This window comes from Lynx canadensis, chromosome F2 (genome assembly GCF_007474595.2).
Source record: "Lynx canadensis isolate LIC74 chromosome F2, mLynCan4.pri.v2, whole genome shotgun sequence".
Taxonomy (NCBI): domain Eukaryota; kingdom Metazoa; phylum Chordata; class Mammalia; order Carnivora; family Felidae; genus Lynx; species Lynx canadensis.
Genome location: NC_044320.2, coordinates 78855502 through 78882814, shown reverse-complemented (window position 1 = coordinate 78882814; position 27313 = coordinate 78855502). Strand labels below are relative to the sequence as shown.

Here is a 27313-nt window from a genome sequence, read left to right as displayed (position 1 = left end):
GGGGCGCACAGTGGAAACCTATGGAGTAAAGACAGATGTTACTTCTCTAGGGCTCTGAAAAAAAGAAAGAGTCAAGAAAGGAACGCAAAACTGGAAGCACGTACAGAGGTTTGGAGGGCAATCTGATTCCAGACTCCTGGGTCTAATCCTGGTTCCTCTACTCACTGGCTGTTTGATCTTGACCAAGTAGCGTAGGCTCTCTGTGCCCCAGTTTCCTCATCTGCCTGATCTAGTGGTTGTGTGAGAGACGATTCAGAAAAGGGAGAGACCAAAGACGACTGCAATATTAATAACCACGAGTGGATGAAAATACGAACAAAAAAAAGCTCAATGGACTCATCCGTAAGTTATTTAGACAACTGTCCTAGGACTGAAGATGACTGGCACCCATGTGCTTTGCAGCTGAGAAAATGACTTGGGAGGCAGGAAATGGGGAGAAAATAAGTTCCGCCAGGGAATGTCAAAAAGATATAACTAGTTTCACTTAAGGGTATAACAAAAAATAAAGGCAAAAGGATGTCACGATGGTACTGCTGAACAGAGAAAGCTTTGAAATATCCAAAAATGAAAGAAATGTTTAAAATTACTTATAATACATCCACATAGCTAACAATGTCTCGCCATTAAATCGTGCTATCAAAGAATGCCTAATGCTATTGCAGTAGGCAGAATAATGGCCACCCAAAGATAACCCCGCACTAATTCCCAGAAGCTGTGAACAAATATGTTACGTGAAATAGCGAAGGGAACTTTTGCAGGATGTTCTTAACGTCAAGGTCTATGAAATGGAGATTTTATCTGGGTGGATTATGTGAGTGGGATGTAATCACATGAGTCCTTAAAAATGGACAAGGAAAGCCAGAGAGTCCAGCAGGGAGGTGTCACAGAAAAAGAAAGAGCAAAGACTCAGCACAGGGGAGGGACTCACCCCCACCCCTGCTGGTTCGAACTGTAGGGAGGGGGCCTTGAGCCAAGGAACACAGGCCACCTCTAGAAGTTGGGGCCGGCCCTGAGCTTGCGGTCCTACAACCACAGGAAACTGAATCCTGCCAACAGCCCAAATGAGCAGGAAACGGATTCTCCCCTCTAGCTTCCAGAAAAGGAACAGCCCCGCCAACCCCTTACTTTTAGCCAAGTGAGACCGTGCTGAAATTCTGCCCCCGAGAACTGTAAACCAAGGAAGTTGTGTGGTTTAAGCTGCTAAGTGTGTGGTGTGTGGTAAAAATAATACAGCGGGACACATGAAATGAGTAAGAAAAAATAGAAGTAAGTGCAACTAAAACCACGTATATTCTAATGTCACGTCCCACTGCGTACGCACACATGCACAGACAAGGCTGGAAACAAGCGCACGGAAATACTTGCTCAGAGTTTGGGACCCGGCATTTTTAGAGCCTTCTTTGGATGCGACCGACGGTCAGCGTCTTACTCTTTTCCTCACACGGTCTTTGTTGATGCTGCTGCGCTTGGGTTTTTGCCCCCCTGTTTGTGCCTGGAGTAACTTGCCAAGAGGCTCACTGACGACTGGTTTACAAAGTCTAATGTTCAGTTTGCGCCCTTGTCTCTCTTGACTTCTCAAATGCAGGGAACATGGCTTATCACTCCTGAGGACCTGCGAGTGTTCTTGGGCTTCTGCAACACCTTCTCTGGGTTCTCGCCATTCACCTGTCATTTCTAATTCTCTCTTGGGTTTCCTTCTCGTCTGGAAATCTCCTAATGTCTGAATGAGATCTCTTCTTTGTTCTATCTGTACCTCCCTAACTCATCTCACCTGCCTGGTGGACGTAAGTCTTATCCATACAATGAAAACGCCCAAAGCTAGTCTCCAATCTGGGCCCCTGTCCTCAACTCCAAGCGGACATACCCGGGGACCTGACCCCATCTCCCCCGGAACATCCAACAGGCACCTTCAGCTCTCCACGTCCACACGGAGCTCCTGCTCCCCCCAGCCACACCTCGTGCGTTCTCCACATCTCAGTAAATGAAACCTGTCCTTCTAAGCCAGGGTTTTCCAATCTGGGCGTTGTTGACATTTAGGGCTGGCTAATTACTGGGGAGGCAGAAGGTACTGTGTGTTCTAGGATGTTTGGTAGCATCCCAGGCCTCTACCCAGTGGATTCCTGTAGCACGTTCTGTTCCCCAACCATACAACCAAAACTGCTTCCGCGTGTTGCCAAATGATGCCCAGGGGAGGCAAAATTACAAAATCCTGGCTAGGCCAAGAATTTGGCCACGTTCTTCTTTTCTGTCTTTCCCCCACCTTATGAGTCAGATCTTCAGGAAATCCTGTTTTATCTTCAACATATATCCAGAATACAAATACTCTTCCTTCCCATCTCTGCCATCCTGGCTTCTAAGTTTCTTGCCTTTTTCCTACCGAATAGTTCAAAGAAGCAATAATGATCATTTTAAACATAAATCAGATCCACCACTTATCAGCTCAAAATTCCCAGTATCTTTCTTCTTTCACTCTGCCCACCACAACTACCAACTGCCCACCACAGCCCACATATCCCTGCTGCTCTCCGCTCACCCTGAACTTCAGCCCAACCAGCTCCCTGCTGTTCTCTCCTTAGTTTCTACCCCAGGGCCTTTGCACTTACCCTCTTCTTGGAATGCTCTGTCTCTAAATGGTTCCCTTCCTCCCTTCGGTCTCTGTTCAAATGCCCCCTCACTGTGAGCCCCCACCTACCCTATGTAACACCACAATTCACCCTTTCACAGTAATGCCACAACTGTCTCCCTGCTGCTTCACACATGGACTTGTGTCTGTTCTCTCCTCCCTAGAACGTAAGCACCTTGAGGCTAGTATTTTATGTTTTACTCGCCGACTGATTTCCAGTGCCTACAAAATACCTAGCACAAAGTAGACGCTCAAATATTTTGAATGTGCACATGAATGAATGAATGAATGAATGAATATAGTCATACGAAAGCCCAAATGGGGAAGGCTATAGCCTGTGACATCTATCTATCTATCTATCTATCTAGAGAGAAAGAGAGAGGAAGAGAGAGGGAGGGAGGGAGGGGCACAGGCAGAGGGAGAGAGACTCCCAAGCAGGTTCCAGGCTCAGCGTGGAGCCCAATGCGGGGTTCTGTCTCACGACTGTGAGAGCATAACCTGAGCCAAAATCAAGAGTCCGACGCCTATCGAGATGAGCCACCCAGGCATCCTCATAGTCTGTGACTTTTTAAAACATTAAAACAATCCCTGAGCCTCTGGACTGACACCAATGGAAATGGGCTGCTGAAAGTGTCCAGTTTCAGCGAAGACCATATCCCAACAAACCCCAAGAAGGAGTCTAGCCAGCATCCCTGTAGGGCTACCAAGGAACTGAAACCAGGGGAGGGAGTTCTCACTGTCTCTGCCCAGCAAGATGTGGTATCTGTATAGACCACATAAGACCGTGTGCTTCAAAGTCTCCACTTTTTCCAAGAGATGTGTCAGGCGTGCTTATTGTCATTTATCCTGTCCTTCCTGTCCAGCGTTTACCGAAGGAAAGCAGAGAACCCATCTGCCAGCCGCCAGGCCCTAAGGGTCACGTCTGGAGCGGCTGTCAAGGTTAGCACAGTGCAAAGACCGCAGACCCCTGCCTGGTGACAGGAACCAGGTGCGGCCCAGGGGCTCATCCCTCAGAGGAAGGTAGACCCATTCAAGAGCAAGTAAGCATAAAACCAAAGATCTTTTAGGTAAGCAGGGAGGTGGAGTAGGAGAGACTATGTTACTTAAGTCAGACACAGCCCTGACTTACACAGGTGATTGAGCAAGGAGCGGAGTCAGGGATGGGATGCCAGGAATAGCCAAGGGCATCTGCAAAGGTTAAGAGGTGAAAGAAGGAGGCATTCGAGGAAAGCACGGTGACGGTCATCAATATCTCAGTGGACAGCATACGATCTCAAGTACAGAAGCAGGAGTCAGTTACGGCCAAACTCCAATCATAAGGGAATGGTGAAGAGCCTCTTCCCCTGTCACCAGCCCCACTCTGCTGAAAACGCCCTGAATGCTGCTGAGTACATAATATTTGTTGGCTAAATTTTACTACCGTGATCTGCAAGTCTTTGCCACAGGTTCTTATACAGATAAAGTTGCTGTAAGAGTTGAGGCCGTGGGTCTGGTGTGTCTACAGTGCAGAATAAGCAGATGAGCCAGCGGGGTCCTGACCTTTGGATGGGAAGGCACGCTTCCCCAGAGGACCATCGCGATTACTCTCGAAACACGGGCTCCATACACATGTCTCATCATCACCACTTGAGAAATAACCAGACTGAGAAAAGGTAAAATGTTTCTAGGACAAAAACCCTGCTATTTTTACAGTATTAAATAGGGATATTCTCATGAAAACTCAACACTCAGAAGCAAAGGACCTTAGTACCGATCTCACTCTACTACTAGCTGGGACTGGGCAACAACGCACAAGACATTTAGCTTCAAATTCCCCGGGATTCGGGGTTGGTTTGTTTGTTTTAATTTTACGATAGAATCATTTACTTCACAGTTACTAGAAAATGAAACGCCACAATGTGTACTAAAACACTGTGTTAATGATGAAGCCTGAGAAAAATCTGTGGTATTGTTTACCGTTTTTGATGTCTGAGCTGGAATGGAGCATAGCGTGTTGGTTTTTTGCTGTTTGACGTTTTCTTTGTTTGCTTGTCTTGGCTTTTCCTTTGGTAAGTCATTGGATTATGACCTTTTTTTTACTGAGGTCAGTTAAAGCTGAGTTCTCTGTCACAATGTGATGTGTACTTGATATGCAAACAGGGAGGAAAGAGAATAGTAGCTAAATGGGAACATAGGCTCAAGAATGGGTTGTGTGAAAACAACTTGAGCATATCCTTAAAGGAAAGATATCATGAAGGAGGGCAGATAAAAGGCAAAGGAGAAATGGGAAGGTTCCAGAAGAGTAAATGATACAGTCCTGAGCACAGAGAAGTTGATGGAGCCTAGTATTTTCCTATACTGGTCAATAAAGGCATACTGTTTGCTAAATAATCCAAGTCCCCTTTTTAATAAATGTAAATTTTTTTTTAGTTTTTATGTTCTTTCTTTACAATTTATCACACATTTTACGATATTTATTTTCAAAGGCATATGCTATACACAAATATTAGCTATAATATTAAACAGAGCTGAAGGAGCCTGCCCCTGATCCCCCACTAAATGCACGCGCGCGCACACACACACACACACACACACGCACACACACAATGCTTTCATGCAACTTTATTGGGAATGAACAGAAGGATAGAAATTGAGGCCAATGACCCAAGTGTTCTGCGGCATAGAAAAACAAGTTGAGATGATTTCCATTTAAGTACTTGGACCCAAATATTTATAATAATCCATTTAAAACCCAAACCTAATGTGTTTATTTGCCTGGTACCTGGCACGGCTTTTATGCCAGATAAAGGTAGACTCTGGATAACAGGGCTTATAAACTCTCAGTGACAGTGGTTAGGAGAGGGTTGCAGAAAGAAAAGGAAACAAAACCCAGATAAGATGTGGACAGTCTCTTGAGGATACGTAATACCTTTAAGGGAAAGATAATGATTCTCAACCCTGACTGCGCATTCGAATCTCCCAGGGGACCTTAAAAGAAACTCCAGCCTCCTCTTCCGGAGATTCTGATTTATTGCAAGGGTGGGCAGCCAGTGCTATTTTTATGAGCTCCCTGGGTGATTCTCACACGCTGCCAGGCTGGATATTCTCTGATTCGGGAACACCACTGAGCGTGTTGCAAGGCAGATGAAAGTTTTAACTTTAGAAACGCTAATCCACAAACTGTCCTCTTGCAACACAAGCTAGAAAAGGAAATTCGATGAAAAACCCAAACACCGATTGATTGGCAGCAATTGTTTACAGCATGAATTCAAAATGTACTCAAGCCCCTAAATCTTATTCTCCTCTCTAGACATGTTAGCGACAGCAATGCTTGAAGTCTGATACAAGCGCCTTCCTTGCCTCTGATCCCAGCCAGTCAGAAGCACCCGTGTGCAAACACAGGGCGACAGGGGAGATGAGAAACACTCAACTCCACCCCCACCGACCTATTTCTCAGTGTGAGCGTCTGGGCCTTTCCCTAGGAAACCTTGGAGGGACCCCAAAAATCAGAGAACTTCTCTGTTTTTAACATCCATTTGCTATTGAAGAACAAACTTGGAGATTTCAAAGTCAGAATTATTCTTTGTCTTACAGATTTTATCCAGAATTGTGCAGAAGAGGGAAAGGTCCTCAAAGCCTTCTTTTCATGCGGTGCCCAAAAGAGGGTTTGCTGAGCTAGCTTCATGCCGGGGGTACATCAGCGAGGAGTAGGATGACACTTTGGAATGGATTGGAAAAGCCAATCCCAGACCCAGAATGGGATGTACTGGAGCATGAACAACGGAGAATATCGTATTTCTATTTTCTTTTTTTTTTTTAATTTTCTTTTTTCTTTTTTAAAATTTACATCCAAATTAGTTAGCATATAGTGCAACAATGATTTCAGGAGTAGATTCCTTAAGCCCCGTACCCATGTAGCCCATCCCCCCTCCCACAACCCCTCCAGTAACCCTCAGTTTGTTCTCCATATTTATGAGCCTCTTCTGTTTTGTCCCCCTCCCTGTTTTTATATTATTTTTGCTATTTTCTTATATTTATACCTCAAACGTCACAAAGCCGGTTAGAAAGACAAAATGAATTGATGCAAGAACAGAACTATTCCTAGAAAGGTGCTTCAAAATTGATTTTTAATGACGCTCAGGAAATAGGATCAAATTGCAGTCCCTTGTAACCACACACCCAGCCCTCAAGTTCTTCGAGTTCCGGAAAGTTCTCGCAGCTGCTCTACCCAAGACACAGGTGATGCAGTTACTGGCCAAAGACGTGCTTTGATTTTACCCAAACTCCTTAGGTGAGTCAAATTTTGCTTTGGATAGACTTCCACCCAAAAGAATTCATTTTGCTACATCTGGTCTGAATCTACTGACGGCATGTTTGGGTTTGGCGATAAACGTTCCACCAAACAGATCTACAGATTCGATGTAATTCCAACCAAAATCTCAGAGGGCTTTTACCTGGTGGTAATGGAGTGGGTAATGGAGAGAGGGCAGAAATGAGCAAGCTTATTCTAAACTACATACGAGAATGCAGGCAATGTTTAAAAAGAAAATCAAAATTGGAAGCATTTTACTACCCGACTGCAAGACTTACCATAAGCCGCTATAAGAAACCATAGATTTGGCAAACAAAAGTGGGAATGAGGGTAAAGGCATGGAAACATCTGGCAAATAATGATAATAAGATAGTCATTCGTCTTTGTTTACTTTTAAGTCAGTTTTATTGAGGTATAAGTTACATATGATAACAATTAAACAATTTTCAGTGTGCAAATAAATTAGTTGTGATAAATGTATGCATCATTGAACCAGCATCACAAATGTGGCATAGAATGTTTCCATGAACCCCCAAAATGCTCTCAGATATTTTGCAGCCAATCCTACCTCCCGAACCCACCGCCACCCCCCACCCCAGGAAACCACTGACTTGGTCTTTGTCACTAGAGTTGTGCATTTCCTGGAATGTAATATAAATGTATTCAGACAGTATAAAGTCTTACTTATCTAGCTCCTGTTACTTGGCGTATGTGCTTGAAATTCATCTGTGATGGTATGAGTATCAGTGGTTTGTTCCTGTTTATTACTGAGTGTTAGCCCACCGTGTGGATGTACCCCAATTTGTTGATCCATTCACCAGTTGGTTGATAGACATCTGGGTTGTTTCTAGTCTAGGGATATTTTCATAAAGATGCTATCATCATCATCTGTGTGGAAATACGTCTTATTTCTTCGGGGTAGATACTTTCACTAAAAAGTGTAATTGCCGCGTCCCAGTCTTAAATGTTTACCTTTAAAAGAAATTGCGAAACTGTGTTTGAAAGGGACGGTAATTTTGCATTCCCAGCAGCACACGTGTGAGAGTTCCAGGCGCTCCACGTTTTCCCTACCACTTGGTGCTTTTAGTGTGTTTAATTTAGCCTTTCTAAAGGGTGTATAATGGTATTTTATGGTGGTTTTAATCTGCATTTCCCTAATGACTTAGAATGATGAGCATCTTTCCATGCTTCTTTCCTTTCATTCTTGCCTTGCTCCCAACCTTAAAAGTTAAGTAAGCACTCATTTTGCCACCGAATATGAATTAGGCAAGGGCCTTTCCTAGATGTCGCTTCCCAGGTTGAGAAAATTCCTGTTCACTCTTAATTTGCTTAAGATTTTTATCATGAATGACTGTTAAATCTTGTCAAATGCGTCTTCTGCATATACTGAGATGATCACGTTTTTTTCTTCTTTAATCTATTAATACAGTGAAATATATTGGTTCTCAAATGTTAAACTAGCCTGTATTCCTTAAATTAAATGTACTTGTGCATGATTTGTTTATTATACCTTTCAGATAATTTGCTAGATTTGATTTTCTAATATTTGGTGAAGGCATTTTGCATCTATATTAATGAGGGATACAGGCTTTTTATTTTCTTTTCTTGTAATGCTTTTGTCTGACTTTGTTATCATACAGTGACTGCAACTCAAATGAGTTGGAAAGTGTCCCTCTTTTATTTAAAAATAATGGTATAGAATTGGACTTATTTCTTCCTTAAATGTTTGTAACAATTCACCAATGAACCTATCTAGACACGTAATTTATTTTTATTTGGAAATATTTTAACTACAAATATAATTTCTTTTATATATATTAATATATAGGTATACAGACTATCTGTTTTTGAGTAAACTTTATAAGTTGTATCCTTGAAGTGTATTTTTCATTTCATTAAGTTGTCCAATTTATTGGAAGAAAATTGTTCAAGATAAACCCTTATTTTATCCATTTAGTGTTTTTATAGTATCTGTACTGCCCCCCTATTCTTGATATCCATAAATTGTATCTTCTCCCTTTTTTCTGAAAATTTGGCTTAAAGTCTATCAATGTTATTGCTCGTTTGAACAAATAAGATTTTTGTGTATTCACTTCATTGTGGTTCTGTTTTCAATTTCTTTGATTTTAACCCATCTTTGTTATTTCCTTCTTTCTGCTTACTTTGGACATAATTTGCTCCACTTTTCTAGATTCTTAAGGTAGAAACGTGGATCACTGACTTGATATCTTCATCCTTCAAACATGATATCTTCATGTTTAATGTTATAAGTTGCAATCCAGCCGCTACTTTAGTTACATCCTCAAAATTCCAGTATGCTGTCATTTCATTTTTATTTTATTCAAAATATTTCCTAATTTTTCTTGTGATTTCTTCTTCGAATTGCTTGGTAGGTCTAACAGCTTGGAAATTTATATGATATCTTTCTATTATCGTTCCCTAATTTAATGCTGTTTTATCAGAAAAGATATTTTATATGATTTCAATGCTCCAAAATTTACTGAACATTCTAAGTGGTCTGGTCCAGACGTCTTGGGACTGCTATCTCATCAGCTATCATCTGCTTCGGTTCCAAGAAATCTTTTCTTTCAGGTCGCCAGATGGTGTACGGGTCCAGGCAGGGTTTGATGCCTTCTTTAGATGTGTCATATGAATCCAAAAGTCTATTCCCAGGAGATTCATGGCACAAGGGTTGGTCAGTGGCACCTGACAGGTGCCTTTCCAGCAAGGTTGAGAAGAGTCTTTCTGGAGGTGTCATTTCCAACAGAGAAAACCTTGAGGCTGAAGGTGTTATGCTTAAGGTCTTTCCTTCCCAGGAGTGCACTGTGAAAAAAGATTACTCTAACAAAGGAGGGCGATTTTTATTTATGTTTTTCACAATATGCAAATTTTATTTTGTCCTTTCATTTTTCACTGACATATAACTGACATAACGGTCTATTAGTTTCAAGTGTGCATCATAGTGACTTGATGTTTTTATACATTACGAAATGATTTCCGTGGTAAGTTTAGTTGCCGTCTGTCACCATACAGATTGATTATGTTCTCTGTGCTGTGTACTGCACCCCCATGACTTACTCATTTTATAACTGGAAGTTTATCCTTCCTAATCTCCTTCACCTGTTTCATCTGCCCCTCCCCCTCCCCTCTGACCAACAGTCTGTTTCCCTTACCTATGAGTGTGTTTCTGTTGTTTGCTTAGATTCCACGCAAGCAAAATCATACAGCATTGGTCTCGCTCTGACTTGTATCACTTAGCATATTACCCTCCAGGTCCATCCATGTTGCTGCAAATGACAAGATCCTTTGTATTTGCTGAGTAATAGTCCATTCTGTATCTTTTACCACATCTGTATCCAACTGTCTCTGCATTCTTATCCAAATTCATGGTTCGTGAATTTACAACTTCACAGGTTGTATTACTGGTGACACAGTTAGTTCCAAACCCTTCTTTTGAGAACACTGTTTTAAAATGTCTTTGAAGTTTTGCTGTCTCGCAAAGAGTGTATCAGCCACTGCTTCCTGTTTCTACCCACACTGTATCTTCCCAAATGCACTCCGTTCTTTCAGCATATTCTTGCAGTGCACTCTATTCTACTGTCATGGCTGCTTTAGGTGGGGACTTCCGAGGGGAATATATGACTCCAGGTTTGCCTCTGGAGGGAGACTTTTCTCCCCTCAGTCAGAATATGTATCAATAAATATTCTCAGTTGGCTACTTTCAGACCGAGGGTGTGGATTTAGAACCATCTACAATGGGGAAATGTCATGTTACTTTTGGTTCTGTACTTGCTGCCTGTCAAACCTTTGTAAAAATGAGGTACCCAACACGGAGATGATCTGCAATGCTTATGGTTTCCATAAATATGGACTATAGATGGAAGTACCTGAGAGTTCTCCCTCCTACTCCTTGTTATTCGCATGTGACCTCAGTAGGTCTGCAATCTATACAATTTCTCTCCGGTGTGGGGCAGGACATCCAGAAAAAGTCTTGATGCCAAAGCCCAAAAGACCACTGAATCAAGAAAACCTAACTCTCCATCAGTGAAGTTTTCAAAGGAAGATCTTAATCAAAAGAAGGAAATGTGAAAATTAGTCAAGGGAAACCTCACCAAAATGGATTGGAGAGGCCAGAAGGGGGAGCTTTCACACCATACCACTTTGTGTCCATTACAGAAAGAAGTGTGGATAACAGACCCCAACAGAAGAGTCATCAACAGGTAAGAATCATCAATTACAGGCAACAACAGGAAAAGATGCACATCGCATCTCCTGTAAGAAATCAACGACGCCAGCAACTCAGCCAATGAGAAACCATCATCAGCCTGAACTCTTGCTTTTCTCCAATAGACTTTGGTCCAGAACAACAGCTCCCAACTCCCTCCTTCCCCATGAAATAACATTTTCTCCTTTGTTTGTTGGACTTGCCTCTGGCTTACCATAGCCTGTTTGCCCCAAATTGCAATTCTCTCCTATTCGTGAATAAATCCATTTTGCTGTCAAAAAAAGAAAATTATTGAGAATTATTTTGTAGCATAGAATATGAACTATCTTGGTCAATGTCCCTTGTGCACTTGAAAATGTTGTATAGTTTTCAGGCTTACTCAAGGCGGATTGCCCTATTAATACCAGTTAGGTCAAATTGGTTGATACTGTTATACTTGTCTTCTATACACTTGGTGATTTTTCCGTCTACTTTTCTATCAATTATTGACAGAAGAGTGTTGAATTTGTTCATTTCTCCTCTCGTCCCATCATATTTTGGTTTCTTGATTTTGTAACTCTGGCATGATGTGCTCGCTTGGCAATTTTTGATTAAATGATGAGAATTGTTAATGTTGGGTTACTGGGTGCTAGATTTTGTTGCACTTCTTTGACAAATAGTGGACTTCATTCTGGCACTGAGAGCGGTTTGATTCTCTCTGGTTTTCTTTAACCTGTGCCGGAGCAGGTCAAGGAGTCTTCATAAAAGGACTCATGTAGCCCCTCTATCAAGATGACACTTTGCTGAGGACTCTTTCCAGGGCTATGTCGCATGAGGTCCTTCCGTACTGGCTGGAGGTAGCACAAACTAGTCTCAGGCCTGTGTAGGAGTTTCTGGCACTTTTTTGACTTAGGGCTTTCCAGTCGTCCTCTTCTGAGCGCAGGCAGTTTCCTCTAACTACCTGTGCTGATCAGTACCCAGACAAGACTAGGAGAAGCTTCTTCAGGTCTCCAAGGCTCTCTCTGTGCAGCTCTCTGCTCTCTGGTGCCCCATACCACCAATTTTCTCCATGCCACGATCCCCAAACTCCAATCTCTGTCTCCTCAACGTAGCTGGTCTCTGGCTGTGTAACCTTCCCTGTGCTTCTGTCCGGAAGCTCCCTCTGGGCAGTGAGCTACGACATCACAGAGATCACATCTTGTGTCCCTGTGTCACGGATCACAGCTCTTTGTTGCCTGTTGTCCAATGTCTGAAAATGGCTGCTTTATATATTTTGTCTGGTTTTCTAGTTTTTAAGAGCAAAATGTAAATCTCTCTCCTACAACATCGTAGTCACAAGAAGAAATTTGTCTCTGTTTATAAATCAGTGAAACCTTTTTAGATGTTATACATCAAAGATGCTTTTAAAACTGAGAATAAGTTACTAGTCATCATGATGGAAGGGTTATACTAAATAAAGTCTTTAATGAAGAATGTTTACCACCATAATGGTGTATCTTTTATTCTGAATTCTGGGCTCTAATTTATCTTGAGAAAGGAAAAAAAAAAAAAAAAGATTATCTTCGACATTCAGAAACCGACCTGGCACTCATGGATGGACCATGGGACTCTACTAAACGTAATCTCACAGAATTCAAGCTAAGACAGGGTTACCCTGAGACCTCGATAAAATGGTACAAGACACGGCTAGTTCTAAATTTTGTCTAAGCACAAATAAAAACAAGATTACTTTCCCACCCACGAAATGCCAAACATTCTCTTCTTTTGACCAGATTGAGTGAATGCTATATCCTTACCAATTACAGCTTTATCATCATTCTATTCTCTACTCTCTATAGATAAGATTTATTACGATACACAATCACAGACTGGTGCACGCTTTCTGGCATTTTTCAATTTAGAGCAAATCCCTGCCTTCCTATCCTCTCAAAATCACCCAGCCAAAGTCTAAGTTTAAAATATGTTGTTTTTTTTTTTTTCTCACAGCCTCTTACTGATACTCCCCATTTATGACTCTACATAGCATGTGTTCTCAGTCACACTGCAAGGAGTGACAAACTCAACTTGTTTAACTATGGGAATATTGCTGGTGGTCTTTGGATGAATGGCATTGACAATGGACATAAACCCAAAGTAGCTCTAATGCAGGACTTTCAGGCAATGAATGAGCAAAAGAAATTTTACACATATATTTTTGTTCCAGGCAGAATTTGTGTATTTTCAAAGCATCGATAAATCCAAAAGCATTATGCCAATATCCCATTTCTTGTAATTTTAGATGCTTAACAAATTTTAATTAGGCTTGAAACTTCTTGAAAACAATAAGATTTCTTTTAAAAGCTTTGAAATATTAACCGTACAATCTGAGATATTTACATGTTTAAAAAAGATTATCTTTTTAGCATTTATAGTCATTTATGGTTTACAGTAAGTAATCAAGTTGGAAAGTCCTTTAAAATAAACTAGACAGGGGCGCCTGGGTGGCTCAGTTAAGCTTCCAACTTCGGCTCAGGTCATGATCTCACCGTTTGTGGGTTTGAGCCCCGCGACGGGCTCTGTGCTGACAGCTCAGAGCCTAGAGCCTGCTTCGATTCTGTGTCTCCCTCTCTCTCTGCCCGTCCCCCCTCATGCTCTGCCTCTGTCTCCTTCAAAACTAAATAAACATCGGGGTGCCTGGGTGGCGCAGTCGGTTAAGCGTCCGACTTCAGCCAGGTCACGATCTCGCGTTCCGTGAGTTCGAGCCCCGCGTCAGGCTCTGGGCTGATGGCTCGGAGCCTGGAGCCTGTTTCCGATTCTGTGTCTCCCTCTCTCTCTGCCCCTCCCCCGTTCATGCTCTGTCTCTCTCTGTCCCAAAAATAAATAAACGTTGAAAAAAAAAATTAAAAAAAAAACTAAATAAACATCAAAAAAATAAAAAATAAAAAAAAAAACATCACGACAGGTCAAAGAAATTAAGTTAATTAATATTTTGTATCACTGGTTAAATTTAAATTCGCATTTTATAACACACCATTTAAATTATCCGTTTCTTAAAAGTAAAAAAATAAGCTGTTTCTTGTCAAAAGTTGTACGGAAAATAATTAGTAAAATAATAATAAATATCGCTATAGAAATTCACAGATATTGTTCTTTCAGGATCTTCTCTTGCCAAGGGTTTCATATATATTATCCTTAGATCTCAGAGCCAGCCTGGCACATACTTATTATTCTCCTCATTTAAAAAACAATGAAAGGTTAATAAGCGCGGCACATGTTCAATCAGATCAAACTTAGTTCAGTCTGATTTCTAAGATTTTGTGTTTTCAGAAACACTGTTCTGCCTCTTACCATGATTTCGGTAGACAATGGAATAAGATGTTGATATTTAAGGCATGGAGTGAAATTTAACACAGGCATGAAAGCCTGCTGTTATCTAACAGAAATACTCTAGATAAAATAGACCATTCAGGATTAAGTAAACATCTAAAGAACAGGAAAAGTAAGGAATGTGAAGTTAGACACTGACAAGGAAATGTAAGTTAAACAATAATGACTAACTAAAATACTGTCATTTCTAGTTCAATGGTCTTATGAGGAAAACGATTAGAAGATACCATTTTCATGAGACATATTTCGTGCCTCCTAAGGAGGCTCAGATGAGACATTCAATGGCAAAAAAAGTAACCAATGAAAATAGGTCCATGTATCAGTACAATAAAGATGGAAGTTTTAGATGAAGAGCTAATTGAAAGCAAGACGGCTGATTAATAAGAAATATTATTTTTAATAATTTATTGACAAATTGGCTTCTATACAATACCCAGTGCTCATCCCAACAGGTGCCCTCCTCAATGCCCATCACCCACCCCCCCACCCCCCATCAACCCTCAGTTTATTCTCAGTTTTTAAGGGTCTCTTATGGTTTGCCTCCCTCCCTCCCTGTAACTTTTTTTTTCCCCTTCCCCTCCCCCATGGTCTTCTGTTAAATTTCTCAAGGTCCATTAAACCGTGCTTTCTAAGCACATGGCAATTACTCTTGTTGTTAAAGGTAGAAGCATTACAGTCCTCTGTGTTATTTGTAGAATAAGAACGTGCTTTGAAGATACTATCCCCCTTAACCAGTGGTGTTCAGCTATATATAAAATGGAAAATTATACCCAAGAAATATGTTCTTTCCATTTGGTAAAACTGATTGTATCCTCACAAATGTATTCATTTTAATATACACTTTCTTAATTTGTAATCATTCTATCTTCCTACATAAAAATTCAATCATTATAATTCTTATAAAGATAATTACTCCCCTGACACAATCAATATAAGGATACAAATTACTTTATAAAAATAACAATGTCTTATTAATGTTTAAAATAAGATTTGTGTTGTAATTTATAACTCTGTTGTGTTTAATCACAAAATTTCTCTTCATGTAGCCAACACACAGAAGATAATCTAATGCAACACAAAGACAGGATTCACCCTTAAAGCAGAATGTGGTTTGTCACTATTTTGTACAGTAGATCTCTAGGCATCTAGGATCTTGCATAACTAAAAGTTTGTACCCTTTGAGTAACATCTCCTCATTTCTCCCTCCCCCATCCTCTGGGAGCCACTATTCTACTCTGTGCTTCTTTGAGTTTGACTATTTAGATTTCTCTTAGAAATGGCATTATGTAGTATTTGTCCTTCTGTGTCAGGCTTATTTCACTTAGCATAATGCCCTCCAAACTCTTCCATTTTATCACAAATGGCAGAATTTCTTTCTTTTTTAAGCTTGGATAATATTCCATTGTATGTATGTGTGCGTGTATACATATATATATATATATATATATGCACACATATATATTTTTTTCCTTATCCCATTCATCTGTCAATGGACATTTAGATTGTTTCCATCTCTTGGCCATTGTAAATAACCCTGCAGTGAGCCTGGGAGTGCGGGTATCACTTTGAGATCCTGATCTCAACTTCTTTGAATAAATACCCAGAAGTGGGATTGGTGGATCACATGGTAATCTTATTTTTAATTCTTTGAGGAACCCCCATACTGTTTTCCATAGAGGCTGCACCAACTTACACTCCCACCAATGGCGCACAAGAAATGACCTTTCCTCTACACCATCCTTGCCTGCGGTATTTTTTTTTTCTTTTGGATAACAGCCATCCTAACAGGTGTGAGGTGACTTCACACTGTGGTTTTAATTTGCATTTCTCTGATGATTAGTGATGTCGAGCACATTTGCATATACTTGTTGGCCATTTGTGTGTCTATTTTGGAAAAATATCTATTCAAGTCCTTTGCCTATTTTTTAATCTAGTTACTTGGGCTTTTGCTATTAAATTCTAGGAGTTCTCCCGACATTTTGGATTTATTAGATGAATGTTTGCAAATGTTTTTTTTCCATTTCATAAATCGCCTTTTATTTTGTTGATGGCTTCCTTTGTTGTGCAGAAGCTTTTTAGTTTGACATAGCTCTAGTTGTCTATTTTTCCTTTTGTGGCCTGTGCTTTTCCTTTATATCCAAGAAATCATTGAAGGCCAATGTCAAGAAGATGTTCTGTATGACTTCTTGTAGTGTTATAGTTTCACAACTTAATGCTGTATTGTATGCTTAAAAATTTGCTAAGAGGATAGATGGTAAGTGTTCTTATCACAAATAATGAATAATAATAATAATAATAATAATAATAATAACTAGGGGGATGGATGAAAGGAAACTTTTGGAAGTGATGGATATATTTATAGCATAGATTTTGGCAATAGTTTCACAGGTGAATACTTATCTCTAAACTCAAGTTGTTTACATTAAGTATGCACAGCCATTGAGGTATGTCCATCATACCTCAATGAGGTGGTTTTAAAAAAAGAATGCAGTTTATCAAATTTCCAACTGGCCAAAAGATTAAAAAACAAACAAACAAAAAAAAGAATTAGGCTGGGGCACCTGGTTGGCTCAGTCAGCTAAGCATCCAACTCTTGGTTTCAGCTCAGGTCGTGATCTCACCGTTTGCAGGTTTGAGCCCTGGGCCGAGCTCCATGCTGACAGCACGGAGCCTGCTTGGGATTCTCTCTCCCTCTCTCTCTGCCCCTCCCTCACTTGCTCTCTCTGTCTCTCTCTCTCTCAAAATAAATAATCTTAAAAAGAAAAAAAGAATTAAGCCCACAAATCCTTCTTCAATATCCCTTCCTCACTGCTCATTTCCACTTTTTTAAACCACAGACTGTGTCTTAAAGACTAAAGGAAAATCAAAAAGTGTATTTTCATACTGAATGTAGACGGTCACGTCAGTAGCAGAATTGGTATTACAATGCCCTACCATATTTGCAAGGCTGCACAAAAACCTCTCACGTGTCCCTGCCTTCCTCAAAAAGGAACTTAATCTTAAAACAGTTATGTACAATAAGAATCCTTAAAAGAAATAAGGATCTTATGTACAATAAGAATCCTATTTATTATAGGTCTTAAAGAACAAATATTTCAGGTACCTCAAGCTCTTTAGTTTGGTAGAGATACATGGAAATGAACTGACTTTCAGAGCTATGATTAAAATCATGAAAATTTCCAAGGATTAGAGATTACATCTTTGTATTCCAAAAATCCTCTTTGAATAATGATTCACAAGAGCATGGAATCATGCTTTAAAATTAGCAAGCAGAAATGCCTGTTTCCATGGCTTTAAACAATAGTATTACTCAATGTTAGTAAGACCAATGATTGTTATCAGAATGTAAAGCATTTACTGATGAGAATCATGTGCCCTTTAGAATTAGAACTTTTCATGTTAATTTTTATAAATCATTTGTAAATATATTTGATGAACAACACAACACAGTCATAAAGATTTTATTTGTTGTTGCTATTAAAGAATTTATACTTATTTGTTTTTGTGATGGTTCCACAATGTAGTAAAAATTTCCTAAAACATTACACAATTTAAAATAATAAAGGAAAAGATGAAGAAACACACTTTGCCACAGGATAGATCATTAGTCGTGTAAAAGAAAATTAACAAGGGGAGAAGTAGATGGAAATGATAATTTTTAAAAGTGTATTTGATTGATCGTATTTTAATACTATAACCTAACACTTTGGCCCTCCAGGAAAAAAGAAATCTAGATTTTTTCAGACATTTATGAAGTATATTTATTATAGAAATGATTGCAAACAGCCTTTTGAAAATAAGAAGCCACATTGAAAACAGAAATAAAGCTCAGAGTCAAAAGCTTCTGGTATTTAAGAGTCGTATTAATTAAAAATCAAAGAGCATTCTATATCTCTAAGCTGACAAAATATCACGTAGCTTGTCAGGAATGAGGCAAAACCTCTTCAAATATCTAACTAGATTTTGCGTCACAGACACCAATAATTGAGAGATATATCTGAATAAAATATCAAATGGCCAGTCGGTAGCAGTGTAACTATATATCATGACTTTTTCATACCGAAAATTCTTATTTCACACTGAAATTCTGAAAGGTGAACCTACAGTTTATGAGATTTCAAAATCTTTGAAACCAGCCGTAGGGCGTCACATGTGAAAAGTGCACGAGGATAACAATCAGGAGATCTGGGTTGTAGATCTTTTAACCTGAGGCAAGTCATTTAATTAACACCGGATTTGGTTATTAATTTGTCACATGAGGGGTTAGACGTCATGCCCTGGGAATTCCCATATCAGTTAAATGTCTATGAGCTTGATAAATTAATAAATAATCACAGCTATCAATTACCTTCTGTGAAATGCCTATTTTGTGTCATATGATCAGCTAGAGTCTTTGCATGGAATATCTTAATCTTCGCAGCAGGAATATCTTTATTCCGGAGATTTGGAAACAGAAATTCAGGGAAGGCAACTTGCCCAATAGCACACCACTAATAAATGCAGGAGCTGGGATTCCAGCTGGGCTCTGTCTTCCTGCCCTCATGCCAACTCCATCATACATTCTGATTTTTATCCAACTGATGACAGAATATTCAATCATTCGAGCTGCATGACAAAGCTTAAAATAATTGCTCAACTATCACATAATGGCATTAAAAGAGCTTCCACTCGAACGGCAACCATCAATGATTCAAGAAAGAAGTTTTTATTACTTACAGCTGTTCCAAGGATCTGAGTCCTTTAAAGGTTTGCTTGTCGAGGGCATGAATTTCATTCTTGTACAGATACCTGAAAACCATAACAAATCCTATTAAATTCTAAATTCATGTAAATACCACATATCTTATATCAGGACTTTTTAAACTGCAATGTGGCTCTAAAGAGCTTTGGGATGTTCACAGATTCTCTAAAAATAAATGGAAACTTTGATTTCATTTAAATATGTTCAGATATCTGGGTAAGACAGTTCCAAGGCTCTCAGATTCTCAGAGCTCCTTGATCCAAAATATTAAGAATCACTGCCTTAAATTCTAAAACTTAGCGTGATTGTAAAAAATTCTGACTAATGAGGTCAATGTATTGGGTAGCAACTTCTCTGAGGAAAAGAAATGTTTGTCTAGAACAATTTTTTCCCATCTATTCTATCATACAGAATATATTGAACTAAGAGTTACATTCGTCAAGCTGGCAAATATCACAGGATTCTTCTGAAGGGGGATAAACACATATTAACAGATCCACAAGAGGTATTTTGGTTCTGTCATGGCTGCTGCTGAAAACCTACAGGAAAGGATACTGCGAATGGATTTACAGATAGGAGGATGTAACTAATCTGGCCAAAAGGCTTGATGAGAACAAATTTATGTAACACGTAAGCACTACGTCCTTTTTTTCTTCAACTACGGGATGGCGAAGTTATTTCATTTTTAAATCTCTTTGATTTTTGTGGATGTCATGAAAGCGAAACCCGGATCATTCCTACTTGCGCCTCTGAGGATCCGAGGCAATCAGAATTCCTGAAACGTTCCGTCAAGTTCCTGTGCAATGTGCCCCTGCCTAGGTTAGAGGTCACTGTGATTGTGCCTGCATCAGAATCCTCTGGTGTTTTGTAAAACACACTGGCTCCTGAGCTTGCCCCAAAACTTACTCAATCCAATTCTCTTGGAGTGACGTCTAGGAAACTGCATTTTTAACAAGTTTCCCAGTTGATTCTGAGGCAATCTATCTCCATACAAACCATAGAAATCACAATTCTAGTTGAAAATGAAAAAGAAATTGCTTTTCCAAAGCTTGCTTACTGAAACTTTGGAAGTTCCAAATTACTTTCCCTTCCCACAGATTAGAACTCCTATAAGTTTTTCAGAGCAGTAGTGACTGGTGGAGATTTATGTCTAACTGGAGAGATTTCCTTGGCGTTATTTGATACTACGGAAGATCTTGCTTTGACCCCAAATCTCAAAAATATAGCTACATGTGAGGATGGCAAGAAAAAGAACCTTCTAGAACCATATTTCTTCAACTAGCTGATAAGCAGCATTGAGCTGTGGTCTCAAAAACCACCACTGGTTCTCAACTGTGGTTGTATGTGAATCAGTGTACGGGTATATGAATCGATAACATTTCTAAGACATCATTTTGAGCTCTGTCTCAGGCCTTGTGCCGGTATCTGGGAGCATGCCTCTGCAAATTCTGATTTAATAATGGGTCTGGCAGATGGAATTGGCACTGGGATTCTTCAAAACTCCACAGATGATAATAATATACGGTAAAGTTGAAAACTTCTATTCCAGGGCTATAGACCAGATAAAAGTATGTTGTAAACTTATTCCAAAGGAATCAGATATACCTCCCTGTAAAGGACCCTCCGACTATCAGAATGTCAAGAAACCACATTACTTTTCAGGGATCACATCTTGAGGCATTAAAAAAAATTGATCCAATCTCTGTACAGATGCATGTCAAGTCTTAAATATGTTTCTGCTATTATCACATTAAAAATGATGAACTGCCTCATAAAAATTAAACTAAATTATCAAATATTCATTGAGGAGCCTCGAAACTGAAAACTGCCCATAAAATTTTATATCATATACACAGATTCCTTTTAGATTCATCTTTTATAGAAAATGATACTGAAAAGGTGACCAAATAATAGTAGGAAAAAAAAAAAAAAGAAACAGAACTTCTGTTGTTAGATCCACACATGTTGATTAAAACAATAAAGTATACATTCAAGAAACTCTGCTACTTAGGTTAACACCAGCAAGAGAACTTCCAGCTTCCTGTGGGATAATGGTAGCCTGAATTTGAATCTGCCCATACATCTTGAAAATCAGCTAAGAGGAAAACACAAATCACTAGGAGAAACAGAAAATTAGTCACTTCAATTTACATTTAAGTAGGGAAAATATTAACATCAGCAAAGTGAGCTCCAGAGGCTGCTTTGCAGAAAAGTGTCAGGTAGGATTTTATAGACGAGAGAGAGATGGGAGGAGGGCATGGAACAGGAACGCTGAGAGAGTACCAACCTGATGAGAACCTGTCCGTCCTGGGGAAGCAGAGCCCTAGTTCCTGGGAATTGACAGAGAGGGGCCAGGAAAGTGAATGGGGGGGCACCTCAAAGTAGCGAGGCATCTTGTGGAGGAGTGGTATTCCATGGAAAGAAGGAAGAAGCCAAAAAGTCTTACCAAAATAAGATAACATCATAGAATCTGAAGACGCACCAAAAAGAGCTGTATTAACTAAACAAATTGTACTTCACTCTCTCAGCAGGAGGGCATGGTCTTGAACTAAGAAATAAGCCATCCAAAGTTCTCTCTACCCTCATATTTAATCACCTGTCATTCGAATCAAACGTTAGTATCTAAACTTGAGGAAAATTGCACAAGAAAACAATAAACTCATATTTGAATATCAATGCAAAATCACATGCAACTGAACTCACCATTTAATAGTTCTATGGAGCAATATTTGTGATTATCATCTAAAATACTGGAGAAAACCCATACTGATTGCTATCTTCATTTCCAGATACCATGATTGTATGACTGGAAATTGTAAAATAATCAATCCCAAAATTATTACCAAAACATTAAGAGAATTGAGTAAGATTACAAACTATAAATTTTTTTTTCAACGTTTATTTATTTTTGGGACAGAGAGAGACAGAGCATGAACAGGGGAGGGGCAGAGAGAGAGGGAGACACAGAATCGGAAGCAGGCTCCAGGCTCTGAGCCATCAGCCCAGAGCCTGACGCGGGGCTCGAACTCACGGACCGCGAGATCGTGACCTGAGCTGAAGTCGGTCGCTTAACCGACTGCGCCACCCAGGCGCCCCAAGATTACAAACTATAAAATGAACCTATGATATCAGTGGTCTTGGGGCGCCTGCGTGGCTCAGTCAGATGACCTGAGCCAAAATCAAGAGTTGAGTGCTCAGCCGACTGAGCCACCCAGCACCCTCAACACAATTTTATGTAGGTGAATCAGCTGATTCTAATGTTTCTATGGAAAAGTAAACAAATAAGCTAGATACACCCTAATTAAGAAGTTCAACGAGGAGACAGGATATAACATATATTTAGGAAACTCAATAAAACCTGTATAATTAAACCAGTGTGGTGTTGGCACACGAATAGTCCAATGGGGAAAACAAAATAAAAGGTTTAGCTGTAGAACTGTATATATAAATTTAGAATATAATACAGATTCATTTTCAAATAATAGGTGTTGAGAAAAAAAATGAATTATTTCTTTTTAAAATTATTTTACTTTATTTTACTTTTTTGAGAGAGAGAGAGAGAGAGCTCATGAGTGGGGGAGAGGAGCAGAGGGAGGGGGAGAATCTTAAGCAGGCTCCATATGCTCAGTGCAGAGCCCCATGCAGGGCTTGATCCCAGGACCATAAATTCATGATCTGAGCCCAAATCAAGAGTGCATCGTTCAACTGCCCGAGCCACCCGGGTGCTCAACAATGAATTCTTTTATTAATGGAATGGTGGAAGATCTTCCAACTGTGACTCATAATCCAGAAACAATTCAAAAATAATATTTTTTAAATAATAAAATGTCACTTGGCAAAAAATTGCATATCCAAGTCAAAAAAGAAAGAGAAAATTTTGAGAGCTATTACCACAGAAAGATTAACATTTGAGAAGAAAAACAAATTTTCAATCATAAAATGGGCAAAAGCCATTACGGACAGCATACATTTAACGTACATAAAACCGATTCAAACACGTGAAAAGATATTAAACTGCACTCCTAAGATCAAACGCAAATTAAAACGATACTGAGATATCATTTCTAACCTTTCACCCTGAGGAAAAAGTCCCCCATTCTGTCAACCTGACCTGCTGCTGAGATTGTATGGAAACAGGCCCTCTTGTGCATTGCTAGTGGTGATGCGTCATAGCACAGCCCTTAGGGAATGGAATTTAGCAATACGTGCAAAAATTGAATAGATGTTTACCATCTGACATAGTAATCCGACTTCTAGAAATAAAGATATTCCTCTACAAAAAAAAAAATGGCACTGAAAAAAAAATTTTTTTAAAAATGGCATATGCACAAGATTTGATAATCTTTTAAAAAAGAAAATCACTGAAGACTATTCAATGTTTATCAGTAGGATCTGACTGAATAAAATATGGTAGAGTCACATCACGGAGAACAATGAAGCCTTAAAAGATGAGAAAGCCCCCTATGAAAGTCTATACAGTGATGTCTAGTATTTATTAAGTGAAAACAAAAAAACCAAAACCTTCCACATATTGTATAATTTGATTGTTTACTTTCACACAAAAAACAATTAAGAATAAGAAGATGTAATATGCATGTTATAACATGCGGTGCCTGGGTGGCTCAGTGGTTAAGCGTCCAACTCTTGGCTTCGGCTCAGGTCGTGAGCTCATGGTTCATGAGTTTGAGGCCCACCTGGGGCTCTGTGCTGACAGCATGGAGCCTGCTTGGGATTCTCTGTCTCCCTCTCTCTCTGCCTCTCCCCCAATTATGCTCTCTCTCTTCCTCCCTCTCTCTCAAAAATAAACATTTAAAAAAATTAAGAGTAAGAATATGTAATATATATATTACAATATGTTATATATAACAAACATATGGTAAACATATATATTTATTTTGGCATAAAGAATATATGTTTTTTCAGTTTATATATTTTATATAATAAACATATATATATATATATATATATATATATATATATACTTTTGCATTAAAAAACACAGGTATAGTAAACCAGAAACCAACTACTAGGGCTATTATGTACAAGGGGGTGGGTAGGCAGTAAGTGAAGAAAAAAAGGTTGTAAACAAGTCTTCTTGAATATATTTTGTTATGTAATTAAAATTTCTAACCACGTTAATAATTAACACGTTTAAATATGTGATTAAATACAAAATAAAATGCAAAGTTAACATGAAGTAAAAATAGAAAAACAACTGACCTTACGGTCTACAAAACTGATAACAGAAAAACACAGAGAAATTTTTTTTCAGGTAGGTGTTACCAAACTGCTCCAACTTTACACTGTATGTAGAATATTTTCTATTGGAAAAAAAATGGAAATGAAAAGAAATCTTAAACATAGTGGGTTTAATTTTTTAGCTATATGGCTATTTAAATTGCAAAGAATATTAGTTATAAGATAAAATCAATTGGCACCAAGATTTTGAAGAATAATACTAGTATGTATAAAGATTATCACTCTAAGAAAAATGATATACAAGTGTTGAAGTGAGAAATTAAGAAAAATCAGCCTTCAAGATCCTGAGCCCAATTCCTTCGGATATACACCCAAAACTGAGAATGGTAGTTCTATTTTTAATTTTTTGAGGTACCTCCATACTGTTTTCCATAGTGGCTGCACCAATTGGTTAGATTATATTCATATAAATATAAAATCACAATTTAAAAAAAAAAAAAAAAACCTTCTTCCGCTCCCTCAAAAATCCTACAGTTAATGTCCTAATAAAGACACCTGGCATTCACATCTTATTTTCAAATGCTATTTTCCACCAGAACTAATCAAGCTATTTGAAGGAATGGCTGCTTCCAGGTCTGCGGCAGCATAAGTATATAACATACAATCCTTCACTGGAAGCAATAAAAAAAAAGGACTCCCAAGTTTAATGGGATCATTCCAAAGAACAAAGGCGTTAGCTTGAATAGTCTCCCACTGGCTGGTATATAGGAAAGCAATTGACTTGTGTATTAACCTAGCATCTTGCAACCCTGCTATAATTGCTTATTAGTTCCAGGAGTTTTTCTGTTGATTCTTTGGGGTTTTCTACACAAATAGTCATGTCATCTGAGAACAAATACAATTCTGTTTCTTCCTTCCAAATCTGTATACCTTTTATTTCCTTTTCTTGTCTTAATTGCATTAGCTGGAACTTCCAGGGTGGTGCTTAAGTAGGAGTAGTAACAGGCAACACGCTTGCCTTATCACCAATCTTAGGGGGGGAAATCATCTCGTTTTTCATTATTATCTGTGAGCTGTAGGGATTTTTCTACAGTTCTTTATCAAGCTGAGGAAGTTCCTCTATTCCTGGTTTGTTCAGAGATTTATTAAGGGTGTTGAATTTTTATCATGGGTGTCAAACTTGGTCAAGTGCTTTTTCCGCATCTATTTATGTGATTATAGGATGTTTCCTCTCTATCCTGTTGATGTGATGGATTATACTTATTGATTTTCAAGTGTTGAACCGGTCTTATACACCTGAGACAATTCTCATGTGGTTTGGGTGTACATTGTTGGATCTGAGGAGCTAACATTTGGTTCAAGACTTTTGCATTTATGTTTATGAGAGATATTAGTTGGTAGTTTCCCTTCTTAAAATGTCATCTGGTTTTGCCATTAGGATCACTGATTTCTGCTCTATTTTCATTACTCCTTTTCTTCTGCTTGCTTTAAGTTTATACTACTCTTCTTTCTTTAGTTTCTTAAGGTGGAAGCTTAGATTATTGACTTTAGATCTTCTTTTCTAAAATATGCATTCGATGCTATAAATTTCCATTAAGTACCGTTCTCACGGAATTCTTCAAATTTTGATAATTTGTGTTTTCATTTTCATTCAGTTCAAAATATTTTTAAGTTGTCTTGAAACTTCTCTGAACTATGTCTTATTTTTTCATTTTTTAAATGTTTTTAAAAGGTTTTATTTAAATTCCAGTTAGCTAGCATACAGTGCTACATTAGCTTCAAGGGTACAATTTACACTCACACACAACACCTGGTGCTCATCACAAGTGCACTCTTTAATGCCCATCACCTATTTAACTCAGCCTACACCCCCCTCCCCACTGGCAACCATCACATTGTTCTCCATAGTTAAGAGTCTTGTTTCTTGCTTTGCGTCTTTTTTTATTTACTCATCTGTTTTGTTTTTTAAATTCCACATATGAGTAATATAATATGGTATTTGTCTTTCTCTGACTGACTTATTTCACTCAGCCTACTACTCTCTAGCTCCATCCATGTCACTGCAAATGGCAAGATTTTGTTCTTTTTGATGGCTGAGTAATATCCTATTGTGTGTATATATACATATACACATATGCACCACATCTTTATCCATTCATCAGTCAGTGGACATTTGAACTATGTCTTATGTAGAAATTTGTTGTCTAACCTTCACATACCGTGGAAGAGTCCAACTATCTCTCTGTTATTGATTCCTAGTTTAAAGTCGTTATTGTCTGAGAACATATTCTGAATGACTTCTATCATTTTAAACTTGCTGAGATGTGTTTGATGGCCTAAAATATAGTCTATCTTGGTAAATGCTCCATGTGAACTTGAGAAGAAGTTTATTCTGCTGTTGGATGGAGTATTCTACAAATGTCTATTAGATGCAGTTGACTGATGGTGATATTCAGCCCAAATGTGTCCTTACTGATTTTCTGCCTGATGGATCTGTCACTTACTTATAGAGAGGTGTTAACATCTCCAATTTATAAGAATGGATTAGTCTATTTCTCCTTTCAGTTCTATCAGTTTTTGCCTCAAAATATGATGTTCTATTGTTAGGTGCATATACATTAAGGACTTGTACGTCTTCTTAGAGAATCAACCTCCTTTATCATTAGGCAATGATGCCCTTTATCCCTTATAATTTTTCTTGTCCTAAAGTCTGCTTTACCTGAAATTAATATAGCTTCTATAATTTTCTTTTGTGTTAGCATGGTACAACTCTCTCCATGGCCTTACTTTTCATCTCAATGTGTTTTAAATGTAAAGGGGTGGGGGTGGGTTGCAGACACATATAATTGTGTTTTTTTTTTTTAAATCCATTCAAATAGTGTCTTTCAT

At 38.7% G+C, this 27313-nt stretch overlaps 1 protein-coding gene across 1 annotated transcript in view; it reads right to left on the bottom strand.

Moving 5' to 3' along the window:
• PXDNL (peroxidasin like) overlaps positions 1-27313 on the bottom strand; it is a 266765-nt gene that overhangs the window by 167976 nt on the left and 71476 nt on the right. Inside the window, 1 exon segment of the mRNA XM_032591901.1 lies at positions 19201-19272. Within this exon segment, the coding sequence (XP_032447792.1) occupies positions 19201-19272 (72 nt within the window).